Source organism: Blennius ocellaris (assembly GCF_963422515.1).
Source record: "Blennius ocellaris genome assembly, chromosome: 4".
NCBI classification, from domain to species: domain Eukaryota; kingdom Metazoa; phylum Chordata; class Actinopteri; order Blenniiformes; family Blenniidae; genus Blennius; species Blennius ocellaris.
The window spans coordinates 18,885,180-18,902,481 of record NC_137653.1 but is presented as its reverse complement, the minus strand read 5'-3'; the positions used below and the strand labels follow the sequence as shown (position 1 = coordinate 18,902,481).

Genomic DNA, 17,302 nt, shown 5'->3' with positions numbered 1-17,302 from the left:
ACCTTTAATTCATTTTTTTAAAATATCGTTTCATCTCAGAGTTTGAAAGAAAATGATGTTGGAAAGGCTTCATAATTGTACTTGCTGACCAACCCCTACTCATCATGTCTCCAAGTACCACATCAAGCCCTAAAGTTATATCACTTGATCTCAGCTGGAGAAAAAAAAATCGGTTAAAATAAACAACCTGCCGACTTTTCATCAGTTTCAGTGATTTCATTATTTCCACATGTTCCGACAGCAACAACAACAGAGTTCATAGTGGACCTTGTTCAGCCAAACCAGTGCTTGGCACTTGCTTTGGCTGACAATCTCATGGCAATTTACAGTGTAGACTGTTTTATTTTCAAGTTTTACTTGTTTTTTTCCCATCAAGTCAAAAGAAATGTTCTAAAATGGAGCTGAATGAGCCCTCTAATGTAAATGGTGGAACTCACTTGAATAAATGGAAATGTTAGGCCGACAGCAAAGTTAGACAGCCAGTTAACGATGCCAGCAATCATGAAGGCTGCAGGTCGGTAGGACTGTTCAAAAAGCTCCCCGGTCAGGATGAAGGGGATCCCACCTGGCAGAGACAAAACAGGACGGATGCATCATTAGGTGTGACAAAGAACTCACAGGAGCTAAAACTGCTTTGGGCAGAGAAGCAATCATCTGCTTAGAATCCACAAGTGAAATCATACTTGTAAGTAAGCTTATGCAAAATTGAAATGAGTGTTATTGTGTTTGCTTTTCCTGCCCTCTTAACACTTAAAGTGGTGACTCATTAACAGTGTGCATACTGTAGGTGTGCAGGAGTATTAGGGCCACTCATGAGGAAAAAACATTTATTTTAGGAGATAGACATTTTTTTCTCATAATGTAGTTTGAGAAAAAAGTTAAAATGTTGATACGATTTTTTTTTTTAAAATAAATGGTAGGAAGTCCATTATTTTCATGCACTTATGATTATGAAGTCAAAATTCAATGAGAATAAAGTCAACCTTTTGAAATCACAATAGCCAGCACAAGTGCTTCTCCAAAATGCCTTGCAGGCAGTTTGATGAACTGGTGAAACTATACTTCACAATATGATTTCGTAACAAAGAAAATCCTTTTCTTTTAGCTCACAAACAGTGTTGTGATAAGTATCGGGACTTGCAGAGACTGTGTAGCATGAAGCTCAGTGGAGCTCTCCACACTGACATTTCAAAGAGAATCAGAGACATGGGCACGAATCCCGGCGGCGCTCTGGGGCTTGAGCACGCACTGAAAAGGTTGAGCACCCCACTGGGGGACAGCCGATCTAAATAAAAGAATAAATAATTGACTAGACAAAACGGCATCTTTAAAATGAAGGAAACATTTCTGAATTACTTTTGGAAAGATCTGTTGCATTGGGGAGAAATCGAATCCCGGCCTCCTGCGTGACAAGAGTCCAATCACTGCTTGAGCAGCCACAGGCAAAAATATAAATTGGTGATTAGGGATGGACCAGAGGAGACGTTTCCACTGTCCACCACATTGTATTTTAACTTGTTTTCTCAAAGTGCATGATGAAAATATATCTACCTCCCATCTTTTTTGTCCCCTCATGAGTGGCCTTTATACTCTTCAGTTCCAACCGAACGTCCCTTTCCCCAAACATCGGGTAAAAAAACCTGACTATGACCGCAAACGTTTCTTACCGATTGAAGGTCTGAATTAAAATCTTGGTCACATTTATGCGAGTTTAACTTGTAGAATAAAAATGTACACCTTTCAATCGTTCAGTGACAAAACAAATTCTTACACCAACCAAGTCAACCTAATACGAAATAAATATATTGGACACTGATTTAATCAAACAATTGTTTCACTCAGTGGTGATACAAAGTCACAATTATATCTTTTACATTGATGTCCTCCTTAATGAAAAGTGTTTCCAAACCTCCTCATCAGATCAGTGGAACCTTTGAATGAAAGACCAGCACAATGAAACCTTGAAGTCTCACTTTTAGATCAAAGCGACTGCGAGAAATGTCCCCATCATCCCAACACTGTCAATAACTCTTAATGCAGGATCACAAGATGATTCAACTCATTTAGTTTTGTAAGTCCTTCTTCAGGGAACCAATGAAACACAACTTTGACATTTCCTTTTAATGATCACACATTGCCTTGTCCTTTAAAGTAACTTTGCTCACATCCATCATTCACATCCAGAGGACAAACCACACACACACACACACACACACACACACACACACACACACACACACACACACACACACACACACACACACACACACACACACACACACACAACACACACACACACACACACACACACACACACACACACACACACACACACACACACACACACACACACACACACGCACACACTTCCACTCCTCATTGACGAGATTGTTCTGTTAATTATCAAAATCAAGTTGTTGTTTGCCTTTTTGTTGTTGTTGGTGTTTTTGTGTGTGTTTTTTTCTTCCTGTTTTTGTTTGTTTTTGTTTTTATTTTGTTTTGTTTTTTTCTTCCTGTTTTTCTCTTTTCTTTTTTCTTTTCTTTGTTTTATGTCCTTTTGTTTTTGCTTTTGTTATAATTGTTGTGATTATTTTGGTTTTTGCTCTGTTGTTGCTCAGGCTGGTTTAATCTCATGGTAGTTGGAAAATATTTAGATCACTGTGATTACTGTATTATTAAAAAGAAAAAAAATGTATGTAGCACAAACAAGGGTGTGTATCTCCCCACCAAGTCTTTTTCTGTCTTTCCTTTCCTTTCCTCTCCTCTATCCTTTCACCCCAACCGGTCCGCAGAATGCCGCCACCTCTGAGTCTGGTTTCTGCAAAGGTTTCTCCCTGTTGGAGGGAGTTTTTCCTTTCCACAGTCGCAAACACACCTGCTTGCTCATGTGGATACGTTGGGCTTTTCTATTTTCTCTATAAAAGCAAATTGGAATGACTGTAATGTATTTAAAAATGTCTTTCTTTTTTTTTTAGTAAAATAAAAAAAAAAAATAGATTAAAAAATAAAAAAATACACTGCAAAAAAAATAAAAAAATAAAGTAACTTTGCTCATCTCTTTGTTTGCTCTCATAACACCCATTTGGAGTGTGGATTAAATTTGACTAATCACAATGAAATATCATACATTTTTGATATATATATATCAATCAGGTTTCATTTTATGCGAGCAAACAGCGTGCAAATCAAGGGAATATATCAGGAATTAATGTGTTAATATTTTTAACACTCCATGTTAATTTAGCCACATTAATGTGTCCCTGTTGCTGTTTTTGCAGCAGCTATGAAGAAAAATTAACTTGTGGACACAGTCAAAGAGGAAAGCTGACAGCTTCTTATTTACAATGTTGGCTGCAGCCGACAACAGTCAGCAAAATCTCTGACTATGCTTCTTGTTAAGATGGTATTTTAAGCTGGAACTGCTTTGGTGGAAAGATAATTCCTGCTCCAGCACTGTTTGAAAGAATAGGGAGGTGGCAGAGATGTGATGACACAAAGACAGATGTGGCATTCTGAGATGAGTGCACAGTATTTACAGTATAGTGTGGGGCAACATGATTAACCCTCCATGCTGTAATGTGCGTGTGTTTGCGTGTGTGTGTAAAAATGCAGAAAACTGAAGAACACATTTTTATTCACAGGGTAGACCTGCCCAACATTATTTTTATGAGTTATGTCTTATCTCCGTCATGTGTTATCTGACTGGCTCTGTATAAGCTGCAGCCTGACACAACATTGGTACAGAGGTGGAGATTGTGACTTATTTTAGGAAAAAAACATGAAGTCAAAAGACATTTTTGAGCATTTCTATTTAGTTGGCTAACTATTTAGCCACACATGCATTAGTTTTACTCGGTGACCCTGGTCAAGTTCTTATATTTTGGTAGAAACTGACTTCAAAACCTTATGGTAATTGGTAAGTCTTGTGTGCGCAGTTGTGTTGCATTATGAGCAGTACATCTGAGTCTAGAGAAAGTTTCACAGCCTGAAATAGCCACAAAAAATATAAACAGAAGTGACAGAACTTGGTATCCTTGAAAATCTGTAAATGCTGCATTTTCTCTTCGTTTCTTGTAAAATAATCACATCTGAGAAGACAGTTGCCACGCTGCGCCAAGGACCTTCTTACTTGTGAGCTGGACACAGATAGGCACGTCTCAGATCAGTGCTCAGTACTCTGTCAGACTCAAAACCAGACTAGTTTTTAAGGGAAAGACCATTAAACAGGAAACAACAGTCAAAGTATAATTCACTGTGTGTTATGTTAAGAGTAAGCAGTGTTAGCTCTTAACACAAGTGCATCTAATATACTTGCTTGTTTGGAAGAAAGGGAATTTGATTTCTAATCATCAAAGGCAAAATCTACCGATTTCGTGAGAATCTACTGGTTTAATCGACGGTCAAACATTATCAGAGAAAGGTGAGTTTGGTCTAAATTGCCTATAAAGGATGGATTATTAGGTGTTGCTGGCTAAAGAGGATGTGATAATATTTGTAGAAATTGTGACTGCGACTGAATGATTCACGCATGAAATAACTTTAGTTTGCCAGTAGATGTTTTCATGAATCCCAATAAAGTATGCCATGTGATGTAAAGCATAATGTGAAGCCTCATTCTATAGAAGTACTGTTAAGCTTCACAGGGAAGTTTATTTGAACAATAGAAATGTGCAAACATGAATATCAAGCATATAAACAGGTGTAATGAAATTAACGTATACTTATGACTTCTGGAAGGTTGTTGTTGTCCGTGACTACTATAAAATATTGCTTCTTTCTGATATTGAAGGAACATGGTGTGTTAATGTAACCTGATTTATTTGGTGGGAACATTTAGATGCATTGTTTTAATGTCTAGTTTTGGAGTAGACGTCCATGTGCGCAATATGGTGCATGATCATTGTAATATAATCCTTGGTTGGTCTTCAATGATTTTCACAGTTTCACAATCTGAGCTGATTAACACTAATTCAAAGGTGTTAGAAAAGTGTGAGAAACTTTTATCAAGATTGAGTTAAACAATCTACAAAAATTCTAAATACGTATTAATATTTATATTAATAGTAATAGTAATAGTAATATATTTTTCCCATCTAAATACATCCATGGCAAGGTTTATAGTGTCCATTGGCACAGTCTGTCACTGTTACACTGTGTGCATCCAATAGAATGTACTACTGGCTGGAAAAGTGCACACTGAGTGAACTCATGAAGTGACTTGGAAATATTTCTATTTCCCAACAGATAACAACCCATCCAACATGGAAAAAACCTCAACTCTATTGGAGAGTGAATGAGACATGTGGGAGAACCAAGTAGCAAGGCATGTATGCTCTTCTTAGCCATGACAGTAATTATCAACATTTACACAACTACCATGCACAATGTGAAGGCATTTTGACCTTAATTCACCTTGATTCAGTCAGGGGGGTTAATTGAATTTACACTTGTCGCTATAGCATATTTCAGTCTCAGATGGAGGTGAGCCCAGGGACTGCACATTAATTGGGCTATTTATGCTATTTGGCCAGCATATGTTTGTGGAACGCCTCAGAGGAGACAGCATGTGTTGAATCATGTGAGATGAAAGTATGCAGGTTTGCCTTCCAGCCAAACAGCACAGCACACTTATTATTGTACACTCAAGTGGAGAGGAAAGTACTCAACTAATCTCACAAATATACTCATTAAACACTGACATCACTGACACACTATATCCTCATTATTGGATTTCTACATATTCAACATGCCAACAAATGCACGCACACACACACACACACACACACACACACACACACACACACACACACACACACACACACACACACACACACACACACACACACACACACACACACACACACACACACACACACACACACACACACACACAAATATATAGTATATCAACACTAAGTAAAGGTACTTTACACATTTCAGGGATAATCTTTTACATATCGTTTATAAGAGTCTAGAAGTTGCAGTAATCACAGTAATATTGAGACAATAGGTGAAATCTCAAATTATGAACCAACTGCTGACAGGATGTGACCAAAAGAAATTTTCTAACCCAAACAACTGAAGACTGACTTTCTTTTTCCCTTTGGTAGACCAACAATCTGCTCAGAGTGGACCCTACAATTATCCAAAATCAACGCTTGGACCAACTCCAGTATCCCTCAAGTCTGAATTGGATAAAGATGATGGATGGATGGATGGATGGATGGATGGATGGCAATGGTCTCTGCACTTATTTCCTTAGAGTTCTTTTTTGACTAATGAAATGATAAGAGCAACATAAGCTGATCTGACACTTGTATTTGCTGTTTTTATATTTTTGATATTGAGCGACAGATGGTAATGTACAACAGCTGTTTGAATACATTGTCTCATATTGTTTAATTTGTTCAAAACCCTGGGAAATCAGGCAAGCTTTCATTTCAGCTATTTCATGAGGAAAATTTTGCAATTATTCAGTTAAACTGAATATAAAACTCTGGTGTGACAGCTCGTCTAAAGATTAATTAAGCGAGCGCTGCATAGATCAGACAAAAGTTACAGTTGGCATTCTCTGTGTCTGGGATTTATGAAAAGAGCTAGGGCATTGCCTTCTGTATTGGCTTGATCTCCTGAGACGTCACATTTCGACGGGCTGGTCACACTACCGGTGCCAGAGCCTTCATCTATTGTGCCTCAGGCAGAGAGACGAGGATGACCGGACAGCAATGAGAAGGCACCACCATAGGCCAATGTTTTTCTTTCACTCACGATTGGTTCTGACAGGGGTTTTAACCAGTTCATCTAGATAGTTTATCTGTGTACCATTAAATCAGACTTGATTCCCAAGAGAATTATAAATCCTGTTTATTTTGAAATATATTCTAACATGATAGAACAGTGATCTCCTCTCACTATGTGATGATTTTTGAGTAGCTCTACCTTTGCCCTTGTGGTGACTTGTGATTTACTCCACTGCTCATAGATGCACGCTTGTGATATTATCTAACAGCAGCTCACATGCTATAAATACACTCTAATTATATAATGGGATAGATACACATGTCACGCTATCAAAACAGTGCCCACCCACATAAAGCCATGAAACATCCATGACACAGAAAGAGCAGCAGTGACGATCACATAGACATTCATGCATAAAACTGCGGTGTGCATGTCGAGTGACACACATCCACCATGTTTGCAGTAGAAACTCACCAACATGCAGTAGCACAGGGCATACACTTTACAATCAATATTAATAATAATGTGGTCAATCAACTTTGATTATTGTCAACACTGTACTGTAAAACAAATTTGTACTTATTAGTATTTTTTTCACTTTAAGCAGTAAACTATCTAAAAGTGTCACACAGTGCTGAGTGGGCCGTACACAAACAAATCAAAACAAATAAACATAAAAGAGGTGACTTACTGTCATATCATCAATGTCAAAAATAACGTCATCACACCCAGATCAGCTTCTATTGAAGTGAATTTTATGTAAACAGTGATCTTCAAACAGAGATTTGTTGTATGGTGTCTTCAGTGACAATCAATAGTGACAAGGCTTCTTGGAATAAATGTGTATGTACAGGACCTTGGTTCAGCTGTAAATCTCTTTAGAATGCTCAAGAAATAAAGTTGAGCGGACATTTTTCAATTCAACTTTATTTATATAGCACAAAATACAACAGTCATTCCTCGCTGCTTTTAACAGAATTTGCATCAAATTGTGTTCTAATCACTGTATGGAATTACAGTAAATGAACTAATGCACGGTGTCTGGTTGGTCTGGTGGCCGATCTGCATCTCAAGAAAACAATGTCACTTTCTTTAAGTGTTCTGAACATGTGATATAGCTCTGAGTTTGAACTTGCCCACTCAGCAGTCACTGAGTTCTCTACAGATTAGGTTAGGAGCATGTCATCTGTGTGAAGTGGTTTGGTCCATTGCTGGACATAGAGCATGTTTAAAACTTACAGAATTCAGAAATTAAGACAATCATTAACACTCCACGAGCACATATCTCCTCCTTTCTTTTCAGTGGCTTTGACCTTCTTAAGTAATTATTTGAGTCAACCCAGCGCATCTTTATAGCCATAGATATTTGTGGTACATAAAGATATTTCCCTTTACACTTTAATGCGATATAGCCTTCACAAATCGAGCCTGGATGAACACACTAGAGTCTATCGTGAAAAAGTGCATATTTGTTGGAGCGAACAATCGTTTAAAAACCTTTAAATGGTATTTTAACACATCAGAAATCATTGTGCAAAGCATTGTGGTTGATGTCACAGTACTGAGAAAAGTGTCAGCCAATGAGGATATGGACCATGGAACATGCAAAACAAATGAACGAAGCAAGTAAATGTATAGGAAGAATTGTTAAATCAAACTTCCCTGATATACCTTTTTGAACAGATAAAACCTTTTTCTATAACAAACATCACATGCAACAGTTCTTTCTCACTGAGCTCATGGTTCAGTCATACAGTATATCAAGTTGATCACAATGTTCTGGCAGACATGTCCTTGGAAAAGACTCCGATATGTCCTGAAGTTCACTTGGTTTTCATCGCAATTGAAAAAATATCCCCATGCCCTAAATTTTGGATTCTTGAAAGGAGGGTTTTCCCTACAACGTCCATAAATTGCAGTTTGGGGACTTAATAATACCAAAACCAAAATCAACTCTCATAATGTACATCATTACGTTTGGAGTTGAAACCATATTTTCATTTAAAGTAAAGTGAGAGTTAGGTTAAGGTCAGTGTTAGTTAATATGAAGTTATTTTAGAGTTATTCTGCACGAAAGACTGTAGCTCATGTCATTCCTCATTAGGTGATGGAAACACAACTCTATACCTGTGTGATGGATTATACGCCCAATATTCATTTTATGTCAGTCATGTGAAATGAATGTTCTTGAGGTCACTTGCGAAATTACTGTCTAATTGACAGTTATACTTTATTTTTTATCTCAGAAAAAAAAAAAAAAAAGCACATAATTGCAGACGTGTTCATTTGACAGTAGTTTCTACATCATTTCCAATCACTCACGGTCGAAGGAACTAGCTACTTTACCATGCTGTGTGCTCAAATGCCAAGCTTTTTTCTGGCACAAGGCAGAAGTAGGAAAGCGTCTTGAGAGTATTTTATTCATAATATCAAAGTTTCTTTGATGATCTCCAGACAGCGCTGCTGAAAACTTTTTCAGCAGAGAAACACTGGCAGCAACAGTTTTGCAAAGGCATTGAACAAGAGTGGGATCACCCTGTTTCCTCTGAGGCCCGTCTCAGTTTGCCTGCACCAGGAAAACACAGAGAAACTGAGCCCCTGCAAATCACGCTGCTATCAGATCAGATAGATTACAGGTGGAAACCAGAAACTGGTTGCCCTCGTTAAAAACCCCACATGTGGACAATACAATGCTTAATCACATGACTTCTCCCTCAGACAGTTAATTTGGCAGAAGGAGGAAAACAACAGCCTTGAAAATCTTGAACTGTGGAGGGAGAGAGGAGGGCCACAATTTCATTGATGATAAGATCAAGGTTGTCTCAGGATGGACACAAAAAATCCTGAGACTGTTTGGAGGACTTCCACTGAACACATGTGAAAGTGGCAGGCACAAAAGAATGGAGCCCCCCCCCCCCCCCCCCCCCCCCATCCTCTATTATAAATAATGGCGTAAGGTCAGGGATACACAGCACAGAGGCAATAATAAAATGCCACTTCCATTCTTGTAAAGGTGGATATACATAAAACCTTTTAAACATGAGAGCTTTAATGCAGTTAAAATGGCTATGAAGTTGGAGGTTTGTGAAGCACAAGTACCTTCGATAGCCACTTTCTCAGTTTGTGGAGTTTTTCACACTCAGGAGGGAGACTGGAAAAGCTTGAAGCTTGTACAGAACAAGTAGTGTGCCTTTTCTATACAGTGGACTGTTACGACATGAAAATCTAAATAAATACTTATTTCAGCTATTTCAAGAATCTCCTGGAGTATGTCACACATTCTCACCTTGACAACAAACAGTAATGATAGTGTTGGCAATTAGAGAGAAGCAACTGCTGTGATAATCTCACACTGCTGAGGTGTCAAAATGTTACACCGATTCAGTGCTTTGATGTTTTGTTGCACTTTTGTTTTGCCAATTAAGTACTCTATGCCACGTGTGACAATGTATTGTAAAGGATGTCCTAATTTTGTAGTGAATGAGTGACTATTTCGTACAGCAGGTGAAAAAGCAGTGTAACTATGCCAAAATCTATAAAGTTTTGAGGGCTTTTGTGATTCTATTTTTCACTCAAAATCACTTTTGCTCATTGTGAACACGCTACCTATTATTCTTCTGACGGCATAATTCCAAATATTAAAGAGAGCAACAGTAAAAGTAAAATCAGAGAGATGGTTTGTATAAAACCGTACCACAAGAAAGGCATTGAGGAAGGACAGTGTGTTATGTGTATGTGTGCGAATCATTCTTACAGTGCTTACATATCTGTAAATCAGCTTCATGTGAGAGGCCTTTGACATTTCCCAGTTAGACATAATGACACAGGAATGAATCCAGGACTGTCGGCATCATGAGTGAAATCTTCCATTGTGAATTTTTCCAACACTCCCTGGAAACAGATGACAAGACCCTGGCAGAAGATCAATACACCAATCATAGTATCCATGGCAACAAAACATTGTTTCCCACTTCTTCTTTTTCTAATGGTCAGGTGTCGGTGCTCGTGTGTGGTGTACCATGTTATTCCCACAAAGAGAAATCTTTGTAAGTGTGAGGGAAACTCATGTGCAAGGCTTCCACGTCAAAGATATCTGAGGATTTACAGGGGTTAAAATATTTATAGGAATAATTTATATTCTTATGCTTGATGAACGGGTTCCTGAACTGAATAAATGTTTCTATCTTGATCAGAGAATGAAATTGCTGAAGAAAAACTCAAGTGGTCCCTTGTGAAAATCTTAATGGAAAAGTTACAAAGGGAGTCAAAGCTACAGATAGAGGATGCAAATGATTGATTCTCCCTCCACTGGCTTCTGTTGGAGCAGTCGCACGGAGCTTTCAGCTCTTGTCCCACAGCAAAACATTTCTGTAACGAGTTTGCATGTTCTCCCTGTTTTGGGTCAACTGCCTGCCTTCGGCAGACCAAAGAGATGCACAAGAGATCAACTGGTCAAACTGTCCATCGGTATTTTAATGTACTGAATGTGCTTGAATGATTGTCAATTTAAACCCCACACTTCACATCATATTAGCATGGATTGGCTTGCAGTGCACTCTAACACCCACACAGAGGGCACAAAAGATGGATAGATATATGAATTATTTATAATTATTTATGATATATATTATTTATATATATGGCAGCCAAAGCAGCAATACCCGAGGATGACAGAATATACACAAGATGACTACAGATGGTTTACACCTTTCTGAGAAGTGTTATTATGACCAGGTGCATTCAGGTAGATCCTTGATTTCGATTTCATTTCAGAGTTGAATTTGGAGGCTGTACAGAGTGATTGGATTTTCAAACAGTAGCAAACATTTATTAGTGCCCGCCCTTAATGACGATATTATGAATAACAAGACAGCAACCAAATGAGGTAGTAAACAAAACCAATCTCACACGCACGCACACGCACACCTCCAGGTGTACAGAGGTAAACGCAGTCTTTCTGCTGCTGATTCATAATCCATCAGCATTTTGTCAGCGTGTCTAATCAAATTTTCCTTTAATAGTCGCTGCGGCATGTCATAACTTTTACTTTGCCCCTTGTTTGTTCTGCAAAGAGTTGCCTTTGTCCACTTCACACCTTGTGTGTGTGTGTATGTGTGTGTGTGTGTGTGTGTGTGTGTGTGTGTGTGTGTGTGTGTGTGTGTGTGTGTGTGTGTGTGTGTGTGTGTGTGTGTGTGTGTGTGTGTGTGCTCCTGCAGGGAGTCACATTCCACACCTGTCAAGAAAAGCCTCTCAAACACAGATATTTGTCATTACCTGCTGTCTTTCACAACACAAGGTCTGGTAGCTTCAAATGTTTAATGCCACATGTCTGGGTGAAAGGTGATTCATCTTGTTCACTCACTTTCTGTCTGATCCGCTATGGCTTGCCTGTTGGGTCTTTGTGGCCCACTCGTTCTACCCTGTCCTGACTATACGGCCTTTTAAAGATTGAACATACTGTTCGGCAGCAATGAGACTTAAAGATCTGTTCGACCACTCAGTGAAGACAATGACTCTAAAAAAATCCATTGCAAAATAGAAGCTGTTTGATTGATGTGCATTGTGTACTTACTGCCGTAGTCTAAAAGTGCTTCATATGATGGATTTACCCTACCATTATGCTGTTCTTTGCAGGTCAAATCAACTGGAAACAATAACACAACTTGAGCGTACACCCAGCCTCACGGTCTGCACTCATACAAAACTTTAAAAAAAAGTGTTTGATAACACTCATACTTTTACAACTTAATTTCCATGTCACCAGCACCTTTACTACACCTGCAAAACAAATTATTTGCAACACAATAGTTGTTATATAATGTAATGCTCTTCAAAACTCTAATAAATGTGCACATTAAATAATTTCCACTTGCCATCCACCACTATGATTAGAAAAAGGATTAGATATGGATAATCCCTGATATTGTAATGAAATAGAGTCAGAACTCCTGTGTCATTCACCCTCAAAGCAGGAGGAGTGCCACTGTATATCACTTTCTGAGAAAAGGTCCCAGTTTGACGAATCAGTATTGTAACAGATTGCCCTGAAATAGTCAGCCTTGTGTCACAGACCAGTGTTTTGTACAGTAGTTTGCTTTGTTCTGTGTGAAGTAGTTTCCCTGATGTTTGACTCCTTAGTGGTTCCTCTTGCTCTGGTGTTTCATGATTTCCATGTTGTCCTGTCTCGTAATCTTTTATGGTCTGTTTGTTTATGTCTCACGGTGTAGAGGGTCTGTGGCTTTCTACAAGCTGTCCTCTTGTCTCGGCTGTCTTGTTGCTCCATCCTTTGTGTGTTTCACCAAATTTGGCAACTCGATTGTTTCCATCTCCTTGCGTGGATGTAGTGAAGTAACAGTCATTCCTTGTAGGTGGGACTGCACAGTATATCTCAAATTTATCGCCACTGTGATGTAAACAGGTCCAATGTACGTATTACAAGGAGCTGATTGAACTGATCTATTGACATGCACTACTTATAAATGGCATGACAATATATTCAGCAAATCAGATGGAGCCCTTCTGCTTTAGATCTCCACCCATCAGGTGAATGTCAGTGTGTGGGGTCACAAAGAATTCAACATCTATGGAAATAGTCACATTCATCACAACTTATATAGTTATCACAATACTCAACAAAACTCTGTCCTGTTGCCTTTTTATCTAATATTGTGTATCCCCACTTGTTTCATACGGGCCATTGGGTCTCTTATCATTTCTGGTCTTTTGTTGTTACTTATTGTTTGGTGACAAACGCTGTATTCCTGGCTGTTTTAGAGATGTATGTATTTATATAGTAAATAAATATGGAGGTATATTTCCTCACTGAAATAAATCCCAAAATATATCTCACTTTATGGTCAAGTCAACTCTCAGCGTACAAGAGGTTTCAGTCCCGCTACAACAGCCTGCCCTCCAAAACCACATCCCAAATCTCATCCTTAGGCTCCGCCTCTCAATAAGCTGATTTTCAGTGAGCACAGACAAACTCCCAGACTTTGTAGATGAAAGCTGGCTCACAGTTTGTACACATATCAATCTGGACAGTGAAGCTCAGCAGCAGAAGGGAAATGGGTCATTTCGAGTCCATGTAGTCAAATAAAATGAGAAATTATCACGGCCGTCAACACACTAAAATAAAATATCAGTTTAGTACAAACATGTATAAATACTTGCCCTGTTAATCAGTTTAAACCACTTCAAAAGTTGTGTTTTGTTATGTGTGTCATTTGTCGGCTGAATTCATTTTCTCTGGGAAAGAAAGGCTTTCAAAGTCTGAGTAGATAAATGTCCTCAGCCAGCGTAAACGTGCTACCTGGGGAAAAGCCATGTACACACTAGGTGAGTTCAGAAATCGATTGTAATCAGTATTTATACAGGCAGCATGTTGGAATAACCCTGCGGGATTTTCCTTGCAATGGGAATCTTCTCTGTTAAATGTCAAGTAGTCGAAGTCTCTCTGTATGGATATCGCATGCTGCCCTTGTGTGTGCACTGGTTTTCCTCTGCGTATCCCAGTACACAGTCTAAAGACATGCATGGATGGATGGATGGATAGTGTTCATATTATCAGCTCTTTATCAAATAACTGTCAGTATTGTAAAAGACACCATGTCAGTAAGAGTAGATCAGTAATGCATCTGGAAGAGAAAGAATGTGTTGGTGACAACTGAGGCAATTGGAATAAAAAAACAAACCAAAAAAAATCTATTACTTTCTGGCAGTGGTTACAAGAACAACATTGCATTGCGCTTCCATTTAATTATGTTGCTTGTTTACTTTTCTTGTGTAGTGTGATGGCATTTTGATTGGAAAATCATTCTTAATGCGTCTAAATGCTCATTGATCAACATTTACTTTGCTGTTTTTGAGCATGAGCAGAAAATAACATGCTTGAGAGGCAAACTACAACGAGCACCAATTAACTGCTATAACAAATTTGTTTTATGAGGAGCTGCTTGATTATTTCATGCAATCAATTAAACAAAAATTGTGGAAAATTAATTTAGAAGAAGCGGGTAAAAAAGCTCGACAATTATTTGTGTTTCATTGTTCACCTCTTGACTAATTTTGTTCTTGTTTATACATAATTTAAATCAAGACAGTGAAGGGTATGGTGTGATCTGTAAATGGAAATTACGTTAATTATATATATATTTTTAAAACCTATACTGTGTGTATGCAAAACAGCATCTCTATTATGTATAAAGAATATCATTGCATTTAATATAAACACCACGGTTCACAAATGCTAGGTGGGCTCGTTTGTTGACTGATGTGAATGAATGTTTAAATCTTGACCAGATGCTGAAATACAAAAGAACTTAAGTCAAAATAACTGGCATCTGTTATTGAGATTGTCAAGGAAATGAATATTCTACTTATAAAGCAGTCATTTTTAGTATTACACAAGAGACCTCACATCCACTGCTGGAGGCGAATACACTGAAAATATTATAGGGCTAAAAGGCGAATACAGAATAAATTGGAACCCTCCGCTTTCAGTGGGCTCAATGGTACAGGGAGTTGAATTGTCACCTTTCAGCAGGATTATTCTGCCTATATGTACCTGTACCTGACTGTTAGCTGGCCAGAGCTTGTACAAAAAAAGATGACAGATAGTTACATAAAGGAACAGCTTCTGTTTGATGAGAGGTTATTTACATGAACCTAAGAAATCCTTCATGTCTTAACTCTAGTTATTGACATTTCTGAAAAAATCACCTTAAATATAAAACAAGTTTCCTCTATAAACCTAAAAATATGAGGTCAAAATGAAAATGGCAAAGCCTACTACTACTATATCTGTTCATTAATTGTCACCCCACAAACTTGAAAGGTCCCTTCATGTGAGGTTGATTTGTTTTGCTTGGTTCAGTAAAAGTCGTCCTGGGGAGGCCAGCAGTCCAGAACAGAGAGAAACATACAACCATGTCAGTCCATTTAAATGGGTTTTACTGATATGGCACATTGTTACTGCTTTTAGCAGTCGCAAAGTGCTTTGCACTGTTATACTGTTAGCATTCGCACATTAATAGGGATGGCCGCTCTGTGAGGGTCACACACAAGATTGGGAGCAACTCAGTATATGGTTTAGAGGTTTTGTGGTTGACAAATGTGTTTTTGGACTGTGAGAATAAGATGAAGAGATTAATACTTAGAATTAATCTCCTTTATAGCAGCCTTCTGTGAATACACTAACCTTCTTCAAAAGGTATCCTGTTGTGTGATGCTGGTATCTACACATCGTACAAAAGGCTTAAATTACAAGACCGGTAAAGAAAGGTTCTGATTCTTTCCATAACATTTCCAAGGACGCTCCCCAGTGTACGTTTTAACAGACCTTTACTCTATAAACAATTAATTAGCACCACGGCCTCTGTTGTTTTGTTTATCACAAGCAAATTCTTGCACAAAAGGTTTACCTGCATCTATTCCACATATCTTAGTGTGGGGACAAATAATAACATTCACAGGGTATTTATCAGTGTGAAGCAATATTTATGGGTCTGCCTTACATGCATCCACTTCAAAGTCCCTGATTAAAATATCTGCAATGAAGCACATCAAAAAGACAAGAAATGGCCTTACTGTCTCAGGTGATTAATTCACACCAAATATGCTAGGATTGTGAAGCATTTGTTGATCAATACTTGTTGGCTTTGATGACAATTGAAGTAATCTATACTAAATAGTATGTCACAGAAAGCGTGACCTCCAAAGAGAGAAAAATGTCTCAAACTAATGTATCCAGCCATACAAGTCCTAATTTGGAATGGAAACAGGGACACTCTTGCAAGTGTTGTTATCTTTCGAGATAAACAATGTATCCCTGGCAAGTGCCTGTGGAGTATATATTTCAAAAAGTTATTCTTATCGACTTTCTGTCCGTGCGGTTTGTGTGATTCCTTCCACATGGTCATCTCCGGCTGGTGTAATGAATACAACCTCAGCTGTCATCTCGTCTCTCTGCAGAATGCAGCATTGTTGTGCTGCTGCTTTGCCTGGCCTTGTTAGTGCGTTACATGTGAACTTGTTCGTTTTTTTTTTGTTTTTTTTTAATATAGAGCAGTGCGACACAGGTTTGCAAGAAGACAAAGGGAGGACAACACGAGGAGGGAATCAAAAATTCTCAGGAAATGACATGACATTGTCATCCCATGAAAGGGCAGAAACTAACACAATCTCAAACTCTGTTTTGATTTCTTTGCCTTCTTAAAAATGTTTTCAAAGCCCTATCTTTTATTGACTTTATGTTATAAATGCCCTAGTATGTCCATGACCTGAACCTAGAATTTTCAGTCCAAGACCTGTATTACCGTTTGTTCAGCTGTCACTATGGTGACAGCTTCAGGAGCATAAACAGTGAGCCTGAAGCAAAAAGAGCAAGCAATTAATCTTGACTCGATTTACTGCATATGTGTGAAGATCCTCCTCGGTTGCTCGGGTATTTGGCATTGGTAGGGAGTTGCTTCAGCAAGCAGAAGCTCCATGTGCCAATCATCTCACTCATATCTCCTGAAAATCTGTCAGCTTGTGAACATTTTGCCCGACATTTCTAACC

The 17,302-nt window shown here is 38.4% G+C and overlaps 1 protein-coding gene across 1 annotated transcript in view; it reads right to left on the bottom strand.

Moving 5' to 3' along the window:
• Window positions 1-17,302, bottom strand: part of slc2a9l2 (solute carrier family 2 member 9, like 2) — a gene marked incomplete at both ends in the record, with an annotated part of 91,954 nt that overhangs the window by 15,129 nt on the left and 59,523 nt on the right. Inside the window, one exon of the mRNA XM_080494398.1 lies at window positions 438-565. Coding sequence (XP_080350524.1) covers window positions 438-565 — 128 coding nt within the window. The remainder of the gene's footprint in view (window positions 1-437; window positions 566-17,302) is intronic.